At 40.8% G+C, this 23,618-nt stretch overlaps 1 protein-coding gene across 2 annotated transcripts in view; it reads right to left on the minus strand.

Annotated features, from left to right (window-relative positions):
• Window positions 1-23,618, minus strand: part of KLHL32 (kelch like family member 32) — an 86,808-nt gene that overhangs the window by 52,037 nt on the left and 11,153 nt on the right. For both annotated transcript variants that reach the window (XM_044427498.1, XM_044427490.1), the window contains exons 2-4: window positions 19,130-19,220; window positions 16,727-16,907; window positions 9,269-9,376 (exon numbers count right to left, since the gene is read on the minus strand). In XM_044427498.1, coding sequence (XP_044283433.1) covers window positions 9,269-9,376; window positions 16,727-16,907; window positions 19,130-19,152 — 312 coding nt within the window. In that variant the 5' untranslated portion in view covers window positions 19,153-19,220. The remainder of the gene's footprint in view (window positions 1-9,268; window positions 9,377-16,726; window positions 16,908-19,129; window positions 19,221-23,618) is intronic.

The following is a 23,618-nucleotide window of genomic DNA, read 5'->3' on the forward strand; positions in this document are numbered from 1 at the left end:
GGCCAGGCAGTGCAGAACAACATAAGTCAAACTATCAACACTGCAAATGTAAAAGTAATTGAAAGGAACCCCTGGGCTAAATTGGAATATCAAGGGTAACTAATAGAATCAGGACCACATTGTCAAGTATGGTAGCTTTGGTCTTACTATTACTTCTTTGAAGTGGTATGTCAGAGTACCAAATACTATTAGTCTACATTTCAAGTGAAAAATAGTTACGTCCATTTCAACAATGTTTAGATTAAAAAATGTATTTCCATTGACATTAGTATTTTAAAATCTTTTGATCTGTGTACAAAAAAGGGAGCTACAGCAAGGGCAGGCACCCAGTGCACCTCCTGGATACCATTCTTGACTCCTGCCAGGTTTCCTTGCTTTTCCCACTTTGGGTAATGTTCAGGAGAAATAGGCAAAAAAAAAAAAAAAAGATGGAAGAATGAGCTGGCTGCCAGAAGATGAGAGACTCTGCCTGCTGGAAAACCAGTTTCTACTGAAGACTATGGCTTCAAAGGAGTTGTTAGTGCGTTGGGGCTCAGACACCATCACTCTGTACTCAGTTCTTTGGGGATGTTACTTGTCTTTTGTGACTAGGTATATCATGATGACAGCCATTTTGTGATAGCACCCAGGACTATTTCTCTAATTGCCAAATGTGCCTGAAGTTTGTTACCACAATTCAGAGCTCAGCTGCCTTTTTTTCTTTTATGCTATTTAGTAAAACATGCCCTACCTCTTTGCAAGAAAAGTAGGTTGCTTACCTGTAACTGATGTTCTTCAAGTGGCCATCTGTGCAGTCACACATATGGGTGCTGCACCTGCGCAGTGCCTTTGGCCGGAAGATTGCAAGCTAACAGTTCTTGGCGGGAAAGCTCCTCTCCCCCTCCCCCATGGCCTATAAAGAGCGGAGCATCCGCCATTTTGTTCCGTCTTTGACGACCGAACGTGCGCCCCCTTGTGGAAAAAATTTCAGTATGAGACAGGAAAAAGGGATCGGTACCAAGAAAAAATGGGAAACTTTCGGTACCGATGAATGTGTCCTGTCACCGACACCGAGCGGGACCGGCGGGTGGGTTGTGTGACTGCACAGATGGCAACTCGAAGAACATCAGTTACAAGTAAGCAACCTGCTTTTCTTCGTCGTGGCCTCTGTGCATCACACATATGGGTAGATTAACAAGTTTGCCATAAAGGAGGAGGGAAGGTGTCCTCATTGAAGAATGGAGGAGAGAACAGCTCTACCGAAGGAGCAATCCCGTCGAGCTCGAACATCGAGACGGTAGTGCCTGGCGAAGGTGCAAGGGTTCGCCCAAGTAGCGGCTCGGCAGACGTCATCAATCGGGACCCCAGATGCAAATGCAGACAAGGTTGCGACAGCTCTAGCAGAATGGCCTCGAGGAACTGAAGGCAGTTCGAGCTTAGCTAATTGATAGCATAAGACTATAGTGTGGACTATCCACTTAGAAAGTCTCTGCGGAGTGACTGGATCGCCCTGATCCCTAGCAGAATATTTGATGAATAGTTTACTGGATCGTCGAATAGACTCCGTTTGCGATCGGTAGAAGGCTAAGCAACGGCAAACATTAAGTGAATGCAAAGATCTTTCCAATGGAGTCGACGGTGACGGGAAAAAGGCAGGCAGCACAATGTCTTGTCCCGTATGGAAAGGTGTAGACACTTTAGGCAAAAAAGACGGGTCAAGGCATAAAACGACCTTCTCCCTGTGAAAGTTTAAATAAGGAGGGTCTATGCGAAGAGCACAAAGTTCACTGGCCCTCCAGGCTGAAGTGACAGCTACAAGAAATGCCGTCTTCCAAGAGACCAATTGAAGATCCACAGTCGCCAAAGGTTCGAAGGGGGCCTTCATAAGGGCCTGTAGAACTACAGAAAGGCTCCATGTGGGCATAACCGGTCTAATTGATGGGTTAAGATTATATAGTCCCTTCAAAAATCTTTTGAGGATAGGATGAGAAAACAGAGGTGATCCATCGACTAAGCCACGGTAGTAGGCTATTGCGGCTGTATACACTTTAATGGACGACGGCTTCAGTCTGGAATGGTGCAATTCCAGGAGGAACTGAAGAATCTGTTGAATGGATGAGAGGAATGGAGAGAACGAACGCGACTTGGCAAAGGCAGAAAAACGTTTCCATTTAGCCTTATATGACTTCCTTGTGGACGGCTTTAAGGCAGAGTCGATCATATGCTGAATATCAGGGTGCAAAAATGTCAAATTCGGATTCGACGGGTCTTGTCTCAAACCAGATACTACAGAGAGACCAGAGAGGGGGGAAGCAGCCAAGTGATTTGGTTCAACAATCGGATCCGAGGTGGTCAAAGTCATTGTCGGAACCAACGGATTAGTAGAAGCTGTCGGATTCGTAACTTTCGAAACCGTTGCCGGCACCGATGGAACGTCAATCATCGAATTCGCCAAGCTGTTAGGTTTCATCCCAAGTATGGTAGTAGGGGCAACGCCAGCTCTCCGGACGTTGCTCTACAGAGCGGCTCCTCCGGCTTCCCGGTGGGGACAGTCCAACGTCTGCTTCCATTGTGACTGCAGGCATGGGTGTCGGTGACCTCGCCCTAGGAGGGGAGTCCTGGATTTCCCCATCAGACATTGAACCCCACAGAGTTGGAAGGGGTGCAGGCGGGAGGTCAACCACACGGCGGGGAGGCCCTTGAGGGGTAACCCGCATAGCCTCCTGGAGGACCGGTTCGGGCGGAGTCGGTACCGTAAGCGCCACCGGTACCGAGGGGCCCATCGGATCCGAGTTCCGATGTCAGGGACGGTCTGGACGGTCCGAATTCCTGGTTTTCTTGGGAGGCTTGGAGACCTTCTCCTTCTTGGCCTTTTTATGGCCTGCCGACTTCTCGGATTCGGCATGCTTCCGCTTTCTATGCTTCTTTTTAGGTGAAGCAGAGGGAGCCACCGAAGCAGACGCACCTTCATCCAAAGGCCGTGAGTGTGGGGCTACAGAAGCGGAGCCAGGTTTTGGGATGGCAACAAGCGGGTCCGATTGCATCAGAGCCCGATCCCAAAGGAGTCTCCGGAGACGGTTTTCGCGGTTCTTCCTGGCCTGCTTGGAGAAGGCCAGGCAATGCACGCATTTATCTGCTCTATGCCCCTCTCCCAGGCAGAGGAGGCATAGGTCATGCGGGTCAGTTGGTGCCATTTTCGACCCACAGTCCGCACATTTGCAGAAAGCCGCTCGCTGCGCCATTGCAGAAGAAGAAGAAGAAGAAGAACAAGAAGAAGAAGAACAAGAAGAAGAGAGGGATAGTGCAGAGGGTAAGTATATATTTTTGTTTTTTGTTTTTAGATAGATAGATCGAAAGTAGAAATAACAAGAGAAAAACTATGAGGAACAATGAACTGGGAGCAAGGTTTTTTTTGTTTTTTTCTTTTAGAAGAAAAAACTGGGAAAGAAGGACAATTGAGAGCAAAGTAACAGCTCTAAGCAAAAGTTGAAAGCGGCACGAGGCACAAAGAATGGCGGTCACAAAGACTGAACAAAATGGTGGACGCTCCGCTCTTTATAGGCCATGGGGGAGGGGGAGCAGAGCTTTCCCGCCAAAAACTGTTAGCTTGCAATCTTCCGGCCAAAGGCACTGCACAGACGCAGCACCCATATGTGTGATGCACAGAGGCCACGACGAAGAAATATGGTTACACACAACTATTAATATCATAGGAATGACTATTAATATCAACAAAATGACTGCAGGCTGGCAATGTTTTATTTAATGGATATACATTCTTCCCTTCAATAATATACCTTCAGGGCAACTTACAAACAGTAGGAAATTAAAGCAACAGAAATGTAGGCAAAAACCATTGGAAAAACCAGAAGTTACATCCCCAGACACACACATTTTAAAGTAAAACATCCCTCCTGCCTTAGATGTACCAGCCACCAGAAGAGAATAGAACGTCCTGTCTGAAACCCCGCAGAGCTGCTGCCAATCCATGAATACAGCATTGAGGTAGATGGACCAAGGGTCAGACTCAGCATGAGGCATCTTCTATGTCCCTAATTACCTGCTGGAGCCTACTAGTTTGATACAACTGAAAGTTGACTGCTAGGCCAAATGGTTTAAATGGGCTAACACAAGCTAGGAAGAAAAAAGTGCATGGTGACTGCTGTAATACCAACTTAACAGTTAGACAAGATATGGTTATTTTTATAATGAGAAATTTCGCATAACTTGTGATATCGGGGAGGGGTGCCTTAGCTTTAAGTAACAATTGTTTTAACCTTGTTAAATCAGAAGCAACAGTAGAAACTGCTGTTAAATCAGCAGAATCAATTCTGTTTCTGCTGAATAAGTTGAATGAAGTTTTCCTTCACATGGCTACTCTATTTCCCTTTTAAATATCCAAGCACTGCAACACCAACTATTTTCACTAGAGGTCTCAGGACATCCACTTTACACAGAAAATAAATGTTTTCACTTCTCCATTGTTTGACTAAATAAATAAATAAAACAGAGACATTTAAAGGAAAGATCAAACGAAATGTTTACCTGTCCACTAAACCATTTTGCATACAGCACAATCCAGCACGGCCCCCTAGTTGCATACAGATGAGGCACAGGAGGGTCAGTTCACTATAACTGATCAGATGTATTGTTATGTGGATAAGCAGAATTTGAGGGTGGTGCATGTTCCATTCTGACTTTTAATCATCAAGCAGAATTACTTCTAAGAAAGTTCCTACTTTCTTTCATGACATGCGAAGCTGCAAAACTTGGGTTTACGGATGAAACAATCCAGAGTTAACCCATGGTTTGTTGTTGGGTTAATTCTGAGTTATTTGACCCCTAAAGAATCCGGAGTTGCCAGCTAGGACAAGGTGTTCCTTTTTTGTTAACTGAAAGAAGAAATGGCTCAAGGACAGCTCACACACTTCACTCATCTTCAGTAATTTCTAGATTCAACAGCCTGGTAACTGCTGCTGCCATTATATACAACCCAGGTCATTAACTTGACCCTTGATTCAAGTTAAATGTTCATTTATTTACTTAAATGGTTATTTCATATTCCACCTGGGAAAGGTAACAATGATGCAGTTAATGATTTGGCTGCATATCATGCAGAATAAAAATTCAATAAATACATGAATACGGAAATGCATGTTATAATAGTTGAGCTGGGAACTGGAACGATGGTATCTTGTGCTTGTGGTGAATGACTCTAACAGCCAACTCACCACGTAGGCATGAAGGAAAAAAGGAAAAAAAGAACAATCACACAGTACTTACGGGATAGCAAACACAGCATGTCTAGAGTAATTTTTGGAAGCAAGTTAGAATAGAAAGAATTTTCAGGTTGTTTCCCATTTTGGAAAAGCTTGCCTGGACTGGAGGCTTTTCTCTGATTATTATGCCAGGAGGATTCAGTCAACAGTCATAAACCAATTTCTAAGTCAGCCCCATTGTATTAAGAGAGGCTTACTTCTGAGTATATCTGATGAAGCCTGGGTGATGGTATTCTCATCATTAAAAGAAAGATAACAGGGTCAAACTTGGAACAGAAAGGAAGACTAAACTCATACTGGAAGAGAATAAGGATAACTGAATATATACATAAACACAAGTCAAGGAAGACAAAAGAGCCAGGCGGCTCGAGTTTGGTGCCCTGAATAAAGCACAGTTGTGTTCCTTCCATTAGAGCCGTTGTGACATGAGACAGACTTTTGTTTATTCATGGGAGGGGGCTGGCACTGAATAGTCTCCATTTCAGAAAGAAAACATTCTATCCCTTGGTGATACTGTAATGACGGACCAAAAACATTTTGTGACTAAGACTTTTCAGAGCAGTGTGTGGGAGGCATATGTGCAATCCAATTATTTGTTAATAGCATTTCTGGATTACACCCACACAATACCTTGAGGTTTTCACAATCAACACTTCAATGCTTTTGAGTTGGCTCATGGCCACAGAGGCTTCTTGCTGTTTGGACAGCAGCTACTAACATTTGAAAGATTATTTCTCAAGGAAGGTTTTCCAAAATATGTAAAATAAAACTTTCAGGCTCTCAGTTGGCACACATGGTTACAGTAATAAAGTCCCTAACCCCTAATGAGAGAAATTTGCCCATTATGATGCACAACTTTGGTTGATTATTATTTTTATGTATTACATTTCTATACTGCTCATAACCAAAGCTCTCTGGGCAGTTCACAACAGGATATAAAAACAGTGAAATACTATATATAACAAAGCATTTTAAACAATTTAATTAATGCTAATTTAAAAAGTATTAAAATGCATTAAAATACAATAAAAAGACCTGAACAAGTAGAAAGAAAAAAGGTACCTGCACAAACCCATCAGGCTCCTGGATAAACAGGGAGATCTTTAAAGATCTCCACAAAGAGGTCTTAACCTGGCAAACTTGGTACCAGGCAGGTGGCAGAGATGGGGAGGCACCAAAGTAAAGGCCCTCGCCAAGTTGCTACCCTTCGAGGCTCTCAAGGGGTTGACACCTGGAGGAAGCCCCTGAGATTGAACACACAGCCGGGGTAGATTGACTGGGAGAGGCACCTCAGGCATATTGAGTTTTCTGTAAGACCAGCACCTTGAACTGGGATCAGAAGCATACAGGCAGGCAATGCAGGAGGGCTAGAACTGGTCTTCTATGTTCAGACCTGCTCTCAGTTATTAATCTGTCTGCCAAAGTGTGCACCGGCTGCAGCTTCTGAACTGTCTTCAAGGGCAGCCCCACAAAGAGTGCAATGCAGTAATTCAATCTAGAAATGAGCACAGCATAAATTACTGAGGCCAGGTTAACCCTTGTACGGGTTGCCAAAGCTGGCATAAGGCACTCCAAGCCACCAATGCCATCTGAGCCTCAAGTGACAAAGATGGATCCACTATACATATTAGTTATGTCAGAACGTACTTGGGCTAAATATAATCATAAGTGTAAATTTGCAACTACCAACTGCTTAAAATATACATCCTAAATGTACAGTAGTATCTAAATGTGGTCAGCATATTTTATTTCCCTAGTAAAAACTATATTATTGTGATAATCAGATCAATGTTCAAAAATGCAAACTCACTATCTTAACAGAATTTTGTAATTATACTTAGGTCAAAACTATTTTAACACCACTTAAGACAATGGGGCCAAATCTACTATGATCTCAGGCTCTGGCTCTTTAGCTGATAAACAGACAACCTAATCATTTTAGATATTTTTTGACATTAAGATATATTTAGCAACTATAGCAGTCAAAAGCAGAAGACAGTTGGATTCCAAAAAGCAGATGTAAAACTTCGCAATAAAGCCTTCTCTTTCTTGCTGTAGCTTTCCACACACTCTGAAAAACCAACCCTGGGGATTTCTCATTCGCCATAATAATGTGGAATGTGGGGCAGGGGATACAGTGGTAGGATACCAGTGGAAATGGGGGCCCACTTGTGTTTTCAACCCACCCAAGAGACTTTATTGTTGCCAACAGCAATACCGTATAAGTAAGTAAAATATCCATGCAACAAAAACAAGCAAACTATAGCACAAAAATATGACTGCAGGTCACAGCTCAGTTTCAGATGTCATTCCTTTGGACTCCTTTTGACCATCCAATTCTCCATTTTGCTGCAGCTCAGGCCAAAGAGACCTTGCCGCACAAGCAATATACACAAGCTTTGGAATACAGACGAACAGAAGAATCTGTTTTAGAAAAATCCCAGAAATGCCACTGACAGTGAATTTCATATTAAGACCAGCATTTTACTGGCTTCTTTATCCAAAAGATGTAAGTCAATCTTTTAAAATGAATTTTATCCTTTCGTAGTAGCTTTTGCTTGGTATCCAACAAATCCAAAAGTGAAAACACTGCAAATGAGACATTCTAACGAGCTCTGCAAAGTTTGGATACATAAATGGGAGGCACACATAATTCTTTCCAATAAACTGAGAATGGCACTGTAAATATACATACCTGTTATACTATAATTTCAATAATTAACAGGAATCTGGCATTACTACGGCCTGAATTCTAGAGATATTCACAATGCACAATTAAGGGTTTGGCAAGGCTTTTTTTTTAATCCCCCTGAATAGAAGTCTCTCACATTCCTGATTGTGCCTCCACTGCCATCATCTCCCCACCACCCAAACTCACCAGGACCTCCTCTTTGCAGCAAGGAAATGCCAAACAGATTTCCCTCTCCAGATGGGTGGGGCAAGAAGGGCTCCCTCTCTCCCCTTTCACTTCCTCTTGCTCCACGGGGATGATAATTTTTCACAGTAATTAAAAAAATTAATAGGCTTTATGACAGTTCATTCCTAAGTACAGGTTGTTTGTAACTCAGATATTAGTAACTCAGGGAGTGCCAGTACTTTCTTTTCTCTGTCCTTTAGTAATAGCTGCGGCTGATACGTACTGTGTCCTGAACATGATTGCCAAATTTCATTCTGATATCCTCAAGGAAGGTGTTCTGTTGCAAGTAAACTAAGAATACCTAACCAGCAGAGGCCAGTGACTTTGTTCAAACAGGCCAAAGATCAGGATCCATGGCTGGCAAACAACAATCCAGTGGAGCAGAGAAGAATTATTCCAAGTAAAATGGGCTAGCAGTCAGGTTCCAGAGCAGACAGATCAGGTAAAGCAAGAGGATTTTTGTTTAATAGCTTCACTCACAGCTAGCTGCCAAGAAGCTAGGATAACCTTTATTTGCCTCTCCAGTTCATATGCCTGTCTCGGCCTAAGTGTAGTTTCCTTCACACCACTGTCCGGAGGCATGCTATGGAACAGCAAGTTTCGACCTATAAGTTGTTGTAGCGGCACAGCGATTCCTCTGCCTCAATCACACTGGCACCTTACATGAACAAGTAAGTTAACCGTGGGCCTTACCTTGCTTGCTAAGCTCTACTACCAGTACAAGTTTAGAAGGACTATAAAACACTTCAAGGTAAGCCACAAAAGAAGCATTTCTGATTGCCTGCCAACATTCATTGAGGCATGTATTAAAAGCAGACTGCAGAAAAAAAGGTTAAATAACCACTATACAAGGAGAAACAAAGGAGATCTGAAAACTGTCAGCAGTATATTGAACAGATTGTACAGTAGTATGAGCTGCGAAAATAATGTCTGTTGCTATACTCCCATGACCATTCCAACACATGCTGGATCCATGCAACCTACTTTCTGCACCCTGCCAATCTGGTTGTGCAAAGTGGCTTTCAGACATGTTTACCATTTCTGAAGAGACTGTATAGTTTTTACAGATCAACCGAGGATTTTAATACTATACCTGTCCAGTATATGCGAAGTCCAGAGCTTGCTTTAAACCTATGCTTGTGATGCCATGTAAATGCACCTCATCTGCACCACTCTCAACCATACAAAGACTGAACATTGCCTAAGAAAAGAAAGAAAACATGCATTTGTATTAAAATAACCAAACACAGAAGTTCCCATTAAAGGTCAGGGATTACTACTGCTCCATTGTTATCCCCTAATTAAGACATTTTTTAATACTGGGCTGCATCTAGAGCAGCATGGAGCAGAGTTCAGTTCATACTGGAGGGATGGGTGGGAAGGCATTCTTTACAGTTTCTCCTTGACCCTTTTCCTTTCTGTGGAGGATTAAGTGACACTCCAAAGCAGGAGGTAGCAGGAAGATAGAGGAATTGATGAAGGTTGCCTTCCCCCACTCTCCTCCTACAGACAGCAGCCTCTGCTGGGACCCAGGACCTTAAAGGAATTCAAGAAATGGTCAGTCTACATCCAATCCAAACTGGCAATCTATTCCAAAGGTTCACTTCACTCTTTTCACATTGGTTGGGTTCACACACTTGTCTTATTTAAGCCATGATGGGTCACAGCATCCATTGACTCCAAGTTGCCCTGTAAGGCCACAGCCACGGCTTGCTTTTTGTGCACCTGGTATGGTGCACAATAGTGCTTAATACAACCCAAAAAGAGCCGATAGGGTGTTTTTGGGTGCTGTCTAGATGCACTGCTAAGACCCTTTGGCAGTTTACCATGGTGCATGAACAAGCCTGGAATATCCTGAAATATATAAACTAGGACTGATCTTTGAAAGGTCCATCCAGGATCATCTCCTGAACCAGAAATTACTTTCCTGCTTCCCCTTTACCCTCATTTCCATGAATGCACTGCATGGATGTAGGCAAACCTCCCTCAGCCTCAGCCTCCTAGCCTACCTGATAAGACTGCTATAAGGATTTCTGGTAGTATATATACTGTGAGTCACCTAGAGTCCCCATCTTTGGGAAGAGGCAGGATATAAATAAATAAGACGATTCTTGGGGCACTTGAGATGCACTGTACGTACACATACTACGCACTGCTATTCCTATTATTCAGCCAAATGAGGTAAGGTTGTGAGGGGGCAATTGAGGGCATGCAAATCACAGCTGCTGCATAAGCCCCCATGGGTTCATACACTCAAGTTCTCCATGCAATGCCTGCGGTCTTGCAAGCCTAACAGCGGCTCTGTACACTCCCACAGATGCTCACATGGGTGCCGCTAAGGGCAGAATTTGGTGAAAGCTTTTAAAAATTGTAGCAAATGCCGCTTCTCTATGAAACCAATTTACAATTGTACTGCAATGTTAATTACTGATTAAAATCGCTTTTAAAGGTAAATCAAAACAGTCAGTTTTTTACTCGTAGTTCAAAATAGAGCACAACAGCCGAAAACAGACTGCTGAGCTCCTCCAATTCACCAGCTTTACTGAATGTGATGCCATAGAAACCACAGTCATAAGGTGGTTGACTAACAACAACAACAAGTGCAGCAAATATAATTTAATGACTTCATAAACCTGAATGTGACATCTATTTGGCGACTGCCTTTCATTCTTTGTCTTTTACTGAGGTCACCATTGTTAATTACAGCCTAACAGTTTTCTGAATTCTATAAACACAGGGAAATGTTCCTGATTAGCATGGATGCTTGTGTTTGCTCAGAAAATACTTCAGTGAATGGTAACACTTTTCATATTATGAGTAGAAGCTTCCCTTTACAGATCTTGTGATATGATGAAACGTCATTATGCTTTTCACGAGAGACATTAATAACACATTTCAGAGACACACCATTTCACCAAACACTCCTTGTGAATGGGGGTGAGGGGCATGTGCAACAGAAGGCCTGAAAAAAACCCACCTCATGTGTCTCATCTTCCATGCCTTTTCTGACTGACTAATCAATAAACTATGAAGCAATTAAGCAGTCGAAGAACATGAAGAAATGAAAATGTACTCCAATCATATTTTGCTTTCTGAACTCCTGGAATGGGGAGGGAGGACTCAGGAGATCAGGACTTTGGGTCAGCCTAACTTACCTCAAAGGGTTGCTGTGAAGATAATAGTAATAATACCACTTCCAAACAGAAAAGAGTGACGTTCCGAATTAGACAGACCGTCAACTGCATTTGGCACCTAAGGTGAGATCTGTAGTTCTCCTGTAGACAGTAGCTGCTCACACTGTTATCTGGTTGTTCTAACAATCTGATGTTAAAAAGATATCCTGAAGCTGAGCTGGTGCAATTATTTGCCCTTTGTTTCGCTAAGTTGCAGAATTTGGACAAGCCCCTACTCACTCCATATACCTTCTAGATCAAGGTATCTAGATCTTCTGAACAATTTCCCCCAGTTATACACCCCTTTTTTTCAAAATTTGCTCAGTCAGACAATATCTACAGATAAAATAAGAGAGAACAGCAGAGACAAAGGTAAATAAAACAAGAGGGGGGAAATAAAAGGGAAAGGGTGAGCTAACATGAGGAAGGGTGCATGTACATCACCATATGATCACTAGGATAGAGTTTGTTTGATGTAGCCTTTTCTTATATATGTATCAGAAAAATTAACAGAAGCAGAATAATACCTGCGATTAAAGAATGAAGGAATGGAAAATTAATTTGGAGATAGCTGGGTCTGAGTTAAGAGTCCTTTTAAAACGGAAAAAAAAACCAAAGGGGAGAGAAGGAAGACTACTGGAGAAAAAGTGAGAAAAGCTAGGCATCCACCGAAAGGAGGGATAACTACAGATAACTATTCAAAGGTAATGGAACAAATATGGGAGAAATTGTTACAAATGTCAAAAAGTAGCAAGCAAATGCTGCTATCGTACTCATCTGAAAGAGGTGCCAGACATTAAAAGATGGGAGTTGGGAACAGAGAAGAATCCATATCTTACTAGGGCTATGGAGTCTTAAGGAGCAAAAAAAGGAAGTAGCTAGGGGTAAACCCCCTATTTCCCCATAGAAGAATGGTTACAAAAGCTTTGTCATGCTGAAGATAAGAAGGTGGAGAGGCACAGTCTAGAAAATGGGGGTGGTTCGTAATGAGACATTAGATTTGGGAAGACATTTCCAAAGATGACGAGATTCAGGAGCAACAGCTGACAAAAAGAAAGTAATATAACTGACAAGGCAAAAGTGCTGAATAATAAAGAGTGGCACGGTTATTGTTATGGTTTCTGTTGCTTATTGCATTTTTATACCATCTAATACCTGGAGCTCTCTGGGCAGTTCACAATAGTTCATAAAACAGTAAAATAAAATTCAATAAAAAGTTGTAACAACTCATATCAAAAACACAAATGTTTTGAACAGAAATTTAAGAATGGCTTTTAAAAAGCATAAAATGAAGAAAAGCCCTGTAAAACAACATCTCAGATGAGTAATCCCCTCAAGCCCTTGGATATCTCAGCATATTTTAAAAAAACTCAGCATAAAGGGACCATCTAAAACCTGGTACAGAAAAGATGACAAGGTTGGCACCAGGCAGTCCTCATTGAGGAGATCATACCAAAATTGGGGAGTCATTTTTGGAGGGAATAGAAAGGCATTCCCTCTTGTGGCCACCCTCCAAGCCTCCCTCAGAGAAAGACACCAAAAGTTAGTGAGGTGTTCAGGTACATTGTGACTGCAAAAGAGAACACATCAATGAAGATATTTGCTAAGTGAAATCTATACAAATAGGCAACATCAGAGTTCCAGTCTGTCTGCAGCAGAATTAAAATACCATGAAAGTAGGTAAAAGTAATACACTCTTTCTTCTTTCATTTTCAATTGAAAGTATTTATACGTAAAGCTTTTAATAGCATGATCAACATGCAAATAATTGTTTACAATGAACTTCTATTTTTTTATACTTTGAATTAATTACTACAGTGTTTAGTGAGATCTACACCCATTTACTCTTTGGTGCACTAAAACTTTCATTCCTAGATGCAAATACTATGCATTTCAACTGAAAACAGAAGCAATACAGGTGGAAGAGGCAACTCGTATGACCTTGTTCTCAGTCTGCAAGTGGCAAGGACACCAACCACAACTATCCAAAAACAATAGCAAAATATTAAATGGTTAAATGCATGTTTTGACAGAAAAGGTCCTACAACGTCCAGCACTCCCCAGCCAGCCCTAAATCCCAAAAGATGGTGCAAGACTGTAGCCCTTGCACAGCAAGGAAGGGAAAGTTGATGGAAACCCCATATAATACTCTCTGGGTTGGCTGATGAGCACTTCCTTGCAGGTTGTTCCCTTGAGTAATCCACCAGACAGAAGCATATAGATGAGTCATTGACATGATTCCTTTCTAGACAAACACTGCCATTTTTTTCCTGGCCAGGCAACACTGTGACCAAGAAAGTCTTCATCCATCCATGCCCACGAGTTTTCACATGCACACAGTTGTGAGACAGCTTGTGAAGCAGAACCACTCCCACATCATTGCTAGTAACTGAAAGATCAGCACTGAGACATAGGCTGTGTTCAAGCAAACATTTAAAATGCTGAATCTGATATGATGACAGTAACATATGGTAAATCTGCCAGCACAATGACTAGTCATTTGAGCATCCCGGCATGGCACAGATGCTCTGCAAGATCACTGCTCACTGTCTCAAGGCTCAACCGAAATGTCCATACTCTTCCAGGATATGGCATGATTAACTGTAAAAGGGCAGGGTAAAAATTAGTAAACTCACAACACAAACCGTGACACCACACTAAAACAAACTGGTTCAATGCAGTTACTCCTGGTTAGTAACAAGCACACTTCTGAGAACTCTCACTGAAATAAAACTGTTTTCATAGCTCCCCTTGAAGTAAGCAGTGATGGAGACATCTTAGATCGGCCTTCCCCAGTCTGGTGTCTTCCAGATGTTTTTCAATTCCTGACCAGACCAGTCACCATATTGGCTGGAGCTGATGGGGTCTGGAGTCCAACACTCCAGAAGAATCTGGCTGAGGAAGGCTATTTTAGACCCTGTGCACTGCAAGTGAAAAGGTCCTTTCCAGAGTCCTGCCTGCTTTACATCAAACAGCAGCAGCCTTTTAAAGAAAGCCCCAGAAGAAAAATTAAATTGTCAGGCAACTTTATTTGGAAGAAAGAGATTCCTGGGGAATTTTGATCCTGGGTATTTAAGCCTTTAAAGGGTCCAAGTTAGCACCTTGATTTGAGCTGAAACAGGTGACACAGACCACATTCACACATCACACTAAATTATCTGGGGAATAATCCATGGTGGGTGGATCATCATGCAAATATCCCAGGGTGTGCCTTACCTGTTTCTCTGCACTCCTGTTGGCATCCCAAGGGACACTGCAGGAGGGCCAAATTGCCGCCTCCTCACTCCCCATCACCAACTGTAAGCAATTTCAAGCCCACCATGGTCGTTATTGTTGTTGCTGTTCAGATTGTGAAAGCTGGCTTTCAAGCTTCCCTCTGAAGCATCTTGAAAAGGCTGTGCTAGCCAAGCACTTTCATTTCATTTCGTTTTTGTCCATCTTAAATATCATATTTTAATTTTTCACCCACAACTGCCTGTGTGTGTGTGGGAATGAAGAGCTCTGCATGGGCAATGTGCAGGGGAGTGACTGCGGGCAAGGTCCAACCGGTGTCCATCTTGGGTCTTTTCCCACAGAGGCTTAAGTTAATTTTATTCTTCCCTTTGGAAGCTGTCAGACATAATCAAAGATGCAGGTGATCTTAGCTCATGAAAAGTGATTGGCAGATCATTCATTCCCTTTATGGAGTGATCCCACAGTTTTTGGAGGGATGTGTCCTAAGGGTTTCTTCACTTTTGCACTTGATCTCAATGTGTCTTAAAACAGCCCAATTGCACTTGTTCTACCATTTCAGGAACGCACAAAAATGTGAGCTGCTTGATTCAGTTTTCAAGTGTGAACAGAAGTGTAAAAAGGGAAGGAGAGAGGCACGGAAGAATACTAGGAAACCCGCACTATTTCACAGAGAGTAACAGCCCTCTAGTTTTCTGTAGGATGCAATCTTATAAAGACTTTCTAAACCATATCCTCCATCTTCTCAAAAACCAGCTCAACTGTCTACAATGCAAGACAATTCCATTCTTCATATTCTAGTTCAGTAATAGAGCAAAACTATAATTCAGAACTTCTCATGCACACCAGAAGGACAAAAGGTTGGAACCCAACGAAATAGAAACTTGTTCCTCAATGAACTTTTTTTTCAACCCAGGAATCACCTAAAATCAAACTCCAATTTGGCAAATGTAAGAAGACTACCTTTCTCTTTACCTCTATTTCCTGCTTCAAGGAACACATATGATTCACTTCACTTGACCATGTATAGAGAATGACAAGCACATGATAAATGTCTTGTGTAGAGAAGCCATGAGAAAATACCATTGATCCGGTGCATCTCTAGCATCTCCAAGGACAGCTAGGAAAGAATTCTGCTGGAAATCCTGGAGAGCCATAGCTGTTAGTCAGTGCTGACTGTGCTGGCTCACACAGCGTAAGGTGGCAGCAGCTTTGCTGCTGACCAAAGCATACTTTACAAGTTGAAAAGCAAGCTCAATGTGCTGTGAAGTAACCCAGTTAAACTGGATTTTAATGCAGAGTAACTACATACATGGGACACATGCATGAACACAAAGAAATGCGCATGCCTGACTGTGAGAGGGGGAGAGGGAGAGAGAGAAGGTGACAAAGTGGAGGAAAGATGGAAATAGCTGGCTGGATCATGATGACTGTTTTTATTGGCAAAAACAGATACTTACCATATTTCCATGAAAATAAGACTGGATCTTATATTAATTTTTGCTCCAGAAGACACACTATGGCTTATATTCAGGTGATGTCTTACTTTTTCATGTAAGACAATCTACATTTATTCATGTACAAATGTCTACATTTATTCATGGACAAAAATCTACATTTATTCAATTATAGTCATGCCATCCTCTTCTGGAACATCGTCATAACTCTCCAAACCCCAGATTGTGTTGCAATGGACATACTAAATCCATCCATCTGGCTGATGATCCTAACTGGGACTTATTTTGTGGGTAGGACTTATATTAGGAGCATCCTGAAAAAGCATGCCAGGGCTTATTTTCCAGTTAGATCTTATTTTGGGGGAAACAGGGTATCACTCTGGAGAGCTGGTACGGTGGTTAGAGTGCTGGACTAGTGTCCTGGGACTCCCTGCTCAGCCATGTAGCTCACTGGTGACTTTGGGCCAATCTCTCACTCTCAGCCTAAAATGCGCAACAGGTTTGTAGTGACGATAAAATGGCGTGGAGGAAGATTATGTATGCTGCCTTAGGTTCCTCACAAGTGGAAAAAAGCAGGACGCAATGTATAAATGAAATGCAATAATAAAAATATAATCCAGCGGTTTACAGTGAGCTAAAAGAATAACTGCAGACTGCCTCCCACACAAATACATTACTCCATTCACTTACTCTGAAGTAGTCACTGCATGCTGCTAGGACTGCCTTGTGGGCATGGAATTTCTGTTCTCCCGCGATGAGTGTTATATCACAGAGTATCCCATCACTTCTTTGTTGATTCAGAGCAGCCAAGACAGCATCATTATGAGAGCTGGACTGACAAAGTCTCTGACCAGTCAGTGTATCTTGGACACTGCAAAAGATAAAGGAAGGAGTACAGACACTGAAAGATATCCATGAGTTATGTATTATTTCATTTATAATTACCCCAGTCTTACAGCCCTATCCTGCACCTATTTATCCAGAAAAGGCACATAGTTAAATATTACTTCAACCTAAAGACTGGATTTTTGAACTCATCTCCCCTTTCTTCCTCTCTGTAGTAACAGGTGCCCAGAATAATTCTATGGCACAAATAGAGAGTGATGGATTCACATATTATATAATATCATTGCTGTTCTAAACATTCACCACACAGCCATAATTATGCCATCACCCCACAGCAAATGCTGTTATGCCCCAAAACTTTGAGTTTAGGGTAGCCCATAAATTCCAAATCAAAATGAATATTCCCAAATAGATTGACAGATCTTATCAAAAATACAAAGCGACTCACCCAAAGAACTTACAAAAGATGACCACAACAACCACTACCAAGGCTCTGATGTTTTCATCAGTATCATATCCTTTACAATTCATACATAAGAGCAAAAGTAGAATCCAGTTCTTGGTTAGCAGTGCATAGTCAACAAGTTACGCAATCCTACATCATTTTGCTCAGAAATAACCTCTTGAATTTTGATGTGACTTACCTCCAAGTATTCATGCTCAGGGATAAAAGCTTTTTCAGGTGTTTGGGGACCATATTTTCAGGTTAACTCTCCTACTCTTAGAAAAGACACTTCATAACTTTGTTATGTTGGTCGAGAAGACCAATTAAATAACACTTAAAATAAATAGAGCAAACATATGTATTTGGCAACAATTCCAAAGTAATGAAAATTGCACGAAATTACATAAGGATTATTTTATAATACAGAGTTACAGACAAGCAGAGATATGTTGAGAGGAACAGAGTAATACTTCACATACCTTACTTGATTAGTTCTCTCCCTGTACTAAAAATCTCTTGGAGGTGTGAGAAAATACATACATCCCAAATACACAATACCTATTTATCTTAATTACTTCATTCACACAAAGTTGCTATAATGTATCTGATTTTTATATACCCCAGTATATGGGATGCGCAGTGGTATATTCCCTCCATTCACTTTATAATCAAAGAGCTTTCAATTACTCCTTTGCAAAAACATTTCAAGAAAAACAGGGAAATGTAGGTGTCAAAATGTTTCCTACCATAGGAAAACTCATGGAGTAGCATGGTTTTAGGAAAACGTTTCTACATGCTTTTGTAATCACTGAACACTAAGTATAACCTTCTCAAACACCGACAGGTTAAAGAGTTGGAATCTTCTGGAGTAGTACTGAAATACCTTTCTAAATATAGTACTGGTTTCTTCTGATAAATTATCACTGGCAATTCCTCTCAGCACTTTTGCTGAAACAGAAATACACACAGGCCAGATAAGGCCGTTTAAACACAAACCTGCCCCCGATATTTCACCACAGACTAAGGGTACATTAACAACAAAAGAATTCCTCAAGTTGGCACCCTCCAAATGTGCTGGTTTACAAGCTCCATCATCCCAGCCATCATGACCCACAGTCTAACTGGCTTACATCTGGAGGGCACCAGGCTAGGAGACACTACCCCAAACCTTTCTTAAGACTGACCCTTAAGTTTAGTTCTTTGAACTTGGGGTCTTGATCACCTTTGAACTTGTTCACATTTCGCTCTCACAGATACACAAGAAGCCTGCTTATAATCCCATATGAAATACATAGAAATATGTAAAAGACACTGTGAAATTACCCTGTAAAAGTGACCTCCTGGTATTTTACACATTATGGCCATCACAGTAACCTTCGTAACAAAAGTAATTGCCTTTTATTTCTTCTTTATGGTTCATAAACTACACTGAAAACAATCTGTACCCAAAGTTTAGCTGGCAATCTGGTGACTGATCCATGAGGATCAACACAATGCTGCTCATTAACAGGAAGACAGATCTTTTTTGTGTGTCAGCATGATTAACATGCAAATGAGTTCAAAAAACACAGCAGGAACAAATATTTTCTATGTAAATATTTCTATGGGGAAAAGTTACAGTGAAAAATCATGGAAGCCCATCACAGCTGCAGAAATAAATCGTCACAGACATGGCTCAGTACAGTCATTTTGATGCAATATTCATGCATGCAGTTTGTGACATTGCTGTCCTTTAGGCTAGCATTCAGTACAGGAACACACATTAAACAGAAATTAGTTGGGACAGCTCCTATGAACTATACCTGAGGCACACCTCAGACGGCATCCTTCAGCTTTGCCCTTCTCAACCTCTTGCTGCTTAATAACTTGCAGAGAAAGCAGCATGCATTCCAGCTAGAGAGAGAAAGAGAACAAGTCAGAATTGAAAGCCCAGACTTTTGTTTTCTCCACAAAAAACACTACCATCGCTATAAAAGTAATCAGGCAAGATTGCGCCCCTTATTAATGGAATAGATCAGCTGAAAAAACAAGATGAAACAGAGCCATGCTTAGCAATAAATACTAAGCCACATGCACTTATAGAGATGATGAAATGGGCACAGAAAGTCACAAGTTGAAAGCAATTCACTGTCTGATTGCTGCACAGTTTCACAGACTAAATAGGGAAAATCACGATGTACGTATAATACGCAGATGAACGACCGAGCCTCAGAACTTAAGATGTATTTTATAAAATATAAACAAAATTTGAAAAACAAGATTTATTCAACACATTCTGCACATTTTTCACTATCTACTCCAGACTTTTCCATATCGCTCCCACAACTTACGTCAGTGCATTGCGAATCTCTTCCTATCATGCTTAATTCACTGGGACTTAAGTTATAGTTTTAAAAACTATTACACCCAGTACAAAACTAGATTTCAGGGCTATTCCTTTAAATGCACCCTAGCAAAAAATGTGCAGGAAGTTTTGTGGAAAACTTGTATTCCAAGGACTAGAGGTTTTATTCCCTACCAATTGATAAATGTAAATGCCATGATTATGTAGTGCACAGAGTGGCACAAACCATTCTTTTGAGCAATTTTTTCCAGTTCATGTGGCAGACCATATCTATGCATTGAACATAAAAGAATCAGACCCTAAAGGCCAAGAAAAGGTGAAATCCTATACATTCTGGATAATGGGGGGGAGGGGTGGACAACTTTTTGGGGGTTGAAGGTCTTTTTTGGAGGGAGTCTAAATATGCATAGTATCACATTCTTACTAGAGTTTATACTTGCTCACATTCCCATCTACTTTAGGAAGATTAGTTCTATCTTTTTCTCCTTATTGTACAAAGCAAGATGATGCAAGTCTATCAGTAATTGTTCCCACATGAGCCTTACTAATCATGATGCATCTGCCAGTGTTATTTTGAAGTTCTATTTCATGTAAAGGTGAAACAATCTTTCCAGCCACGTTTGTTTTCCACAGTCCAAAATGGAAGCCATTCAATATCTGCAATGACGGGGGCAGAAATCTTCTAGTGCTTAATTTTTCCACAGGGGAAAAAAAAACTATTTCATAAGTGTATAAGTAAACATGGATAGATGACAATTAGAAAGACATTATTAGGTAAGCTTAGCAACTTCAGTTTCATAATACTTCTCATATAATCGTCCCTAACAAGTATATGATAAAATACATATCTGTCACTGAAATACAGCTATGTTTCAGAATAAAATGGGTTGAAGAATTAGTAACAATGAAAGAGATGGTGTTCCAGCAACCTCAAGGGAAAAGAGTTGATCTTTGTTGAAATACACGAGCGGTTCTTAGTATATCATGCAGAATTCTTTGTTAGTGGTACTGTTTAGATGTTAACAGTGGCACTCAGCAGCAGTTCATGAACAGTCACAGAAAACAACCTAAAAATGTTACACTCATAGGCTGTTGCTGGAAAAAAGAAAAAGATTGCATGGGTCCTCAAAATTCATGGGTTAATTTTAACCTATGATTTGCAGCCAAAAGCTGCTGTTATCTCCAAACAGCCTCATTGTGTCATTTTCTTTATTTTTATTTCCCTTACCTTTAAACAATGTAAGAGAATTACATTCCAATTAATTTAACTATTTTTATAAGTACTATCATAAAATGCTACTTGAAATAGTGCTTATACTATTAAAAGGACTTTAATCCCCCCCTGCAATATTTCAGTTCAACTATGTGGTGTACTTTGGTTTTATTTACTTTTTTAGTTTTATTTACTAAATACATATGAAGTAAATATGCTAAATTAGATCACTCTCTAGAGCATATGGAAATTTTATAATGCAAAATGAACATTTTAATGCAAATTACCCTACAGAAGCTAATTTAATTTGCCTAGGAAACTTTCTTGGATTTTTTTCAAGTTCCTAATTTAAAAGGCAGTCCACATGACTAAGCACCAGTATATTAAGAAATCCTTTATAATATACTTGTGCTACAAATGCTAAAAAGGTTACCTGTCGACATTTAGGGAAGAATTCTCCTATAACATACTGCAGGGGAAATGCTTCAAAGTTCATTCCATTCAGAAATTATTCCCGTGACTGAAATAACTGTACCCCCGGCCCAAATGATAAGTGTGGTATCACTCCACATTCCATTGCACTATAGATTTATGAGCCGCTGCAGAAATTATACCAAAGCTTGATATAAACATGCAAACAGTCCAGAGAAACCTTCAAGCATGGTCACAGCTTTATTAAAACAGTAAGAAGAGCCTCATATTTCCAGCATGGACATTCATCACAGCAAATCTATGTAACACTTCAACTTAAAAAATAGACCCTATCAGATCTTGGAGCTTGTTATTTATTTATTTAAAACATTTCTATGCCACTCCCATTGCAACAAAGCCACAGATTTTCCTCCAAGACTTTTCAAGAAAAGTCTTGCACATATCTGGGATTTTTTCAAATCCCGCAATGAAAACCTATAGGCTGGAGACAGGGCTTGCCATCATAAAGACACTGGTTCACTACGCAAAGAGTGAAATGAAGTTCATGTCTCGCAGGAAATGACCTGAAGCTGCTTGTTTCAATGACCATCTAAGGCCCTCCTCTGGGAGAAGCCCATAAGTTGGCAATGAGGGAGAGGACCTTCCTGGTAGTGGCCCCGCGACTGCAGAATGTTCTTCCAGATGAGCAGGACTGTAGAGCTGGACTCAGAAATAATTCTTGGGTTGCTGGAGTTGGAGTCAGTAAAATGTACCAACTCCAACTCCTAATAAATTTAAATCATAATATAAATAATGTGTTAAAAATTTCCTATTTCACAGATAATAATTTGAGCAATCTATTTTTCCAGGTTATATTTTCAGGATACATTTTAACTGGTTAGGATTCTAAAATGTATTCTGATGATTCACATTGGCAGTGATGTAATGCCTTGTAGGTTGAGTACTTTCAATCAATACAGGATGTACAGAATTAGTATATTTATTTCCTGTACTGATATATAAATAAAGAAGTTGGGGGTCTGAGTTGAAAGTACCATAAATTGAGGACTCGGAGTCAAAGGTTTTATGTACTGACTCCACAGCCCTGCTGACGAGGCCACCTGGCATCAACACTTTTTGAAGCCAGGTGAAGACCTTCACATTCCCTCAGCCATTGGGCAACCAATGATAAGGTTTAAAACAGGTCCTTCTTATTAATTGCTTAAAATTGCTTTAAAATTATCTCTGTGCTGAGTATTTCTTTGTTTTTCTATATATGGCTTTACAATATATTTTAAAGGTTTTAATTTTTGCAAACTGAAATGAAAAGGAAACAAATTAAGAAGAAAATGAAAGTGATTTATAAGTGGGCTAAAGTCAATGTAACATGAGAAGACATGTGCTGCACAACAGAATATTCCTTTGCTCCCCTACAGCGACCTCTCCCCATATATAACACATCCAAATCTGCTTCAGAGAGTCTGCCAACCCGCTGAAGCACATTTGGGGGTACATGGAGAGGACTGCAGAGGGGAAGTGATTGTATGGATACAGCTCCATAGCAGTTTCCTTTCTGCTGGCACATGGCCAGCACTGGATCCAGTCATTTAAGTCTAAGTCAACCTTAAAACTCAGCTCATTGCATGACCACAGGCTAGACAACCAGCTAGTCAATACAAAATGCTATTTCAATACAATTGGCATAAGAAATACTACTAGAAGTACTAGTTTGTGAAGAAGCATTCAAAAATGTCCCCCACCTAAAGCAGAACACTTCTCATGGGAATCTTACCACCTCATTCTACAGCCTATGTAGGCTCCGTCTAGCTGGAGCTACAAAAGAGGAAAGGAGACACAGTATCAAGTATTACAAACTTAGTGTGTTTTCCTTTTCAGAAGGGCTGGTTGGCAGGGAAATAAGGTGGTCAGTTTTCCCTTGTACACCACATGTATGCAGCCTCCATCTTCCATTGCCTGATCACCTTTATAATTTTATTAGGTAGATCATTCCAATAATACATCGAGCTACAGAACAGATGCCAGGAGCTTCTGTCCTCAAAGCAGCTTTTTGCACTTTGTGTCAGCACTTTAAAAACCTAGAAGTTCTCACAGGCACTATCTTCAGAATTGCATTCTAATGCTTGCTATTGATAGTGTCAGCATGACCAGCAATTACTGTCTTAATAAACCTAGGCATTGCCATGTAGGATATCTGATTCCAGCTGCTTTGATCTACCACACAACAGTGAGCAAACACTGCCCTGGAAAGGATACGCTGACTTGAAAAGCACATTCCACCCCAGGAAGGACATTACAACCAGAT

The sequence above is a fragment of the Varanus komodoensis genome, unplaced genomic scaffold, assembly GCF_004798865.1.
Source record: "Varanus komodoensis strain SLA01 unplaced genomic scaffold, ASM479886v1 scaffold1, whole genome shotgun sequence".
In the NCBI taxonomy this organism is placed as follows: Eukaryota; Metazoa; Chordata; class Lepidosauria; order Squamata; family Varanidae; genus Varanus; species Varanus komodoensis.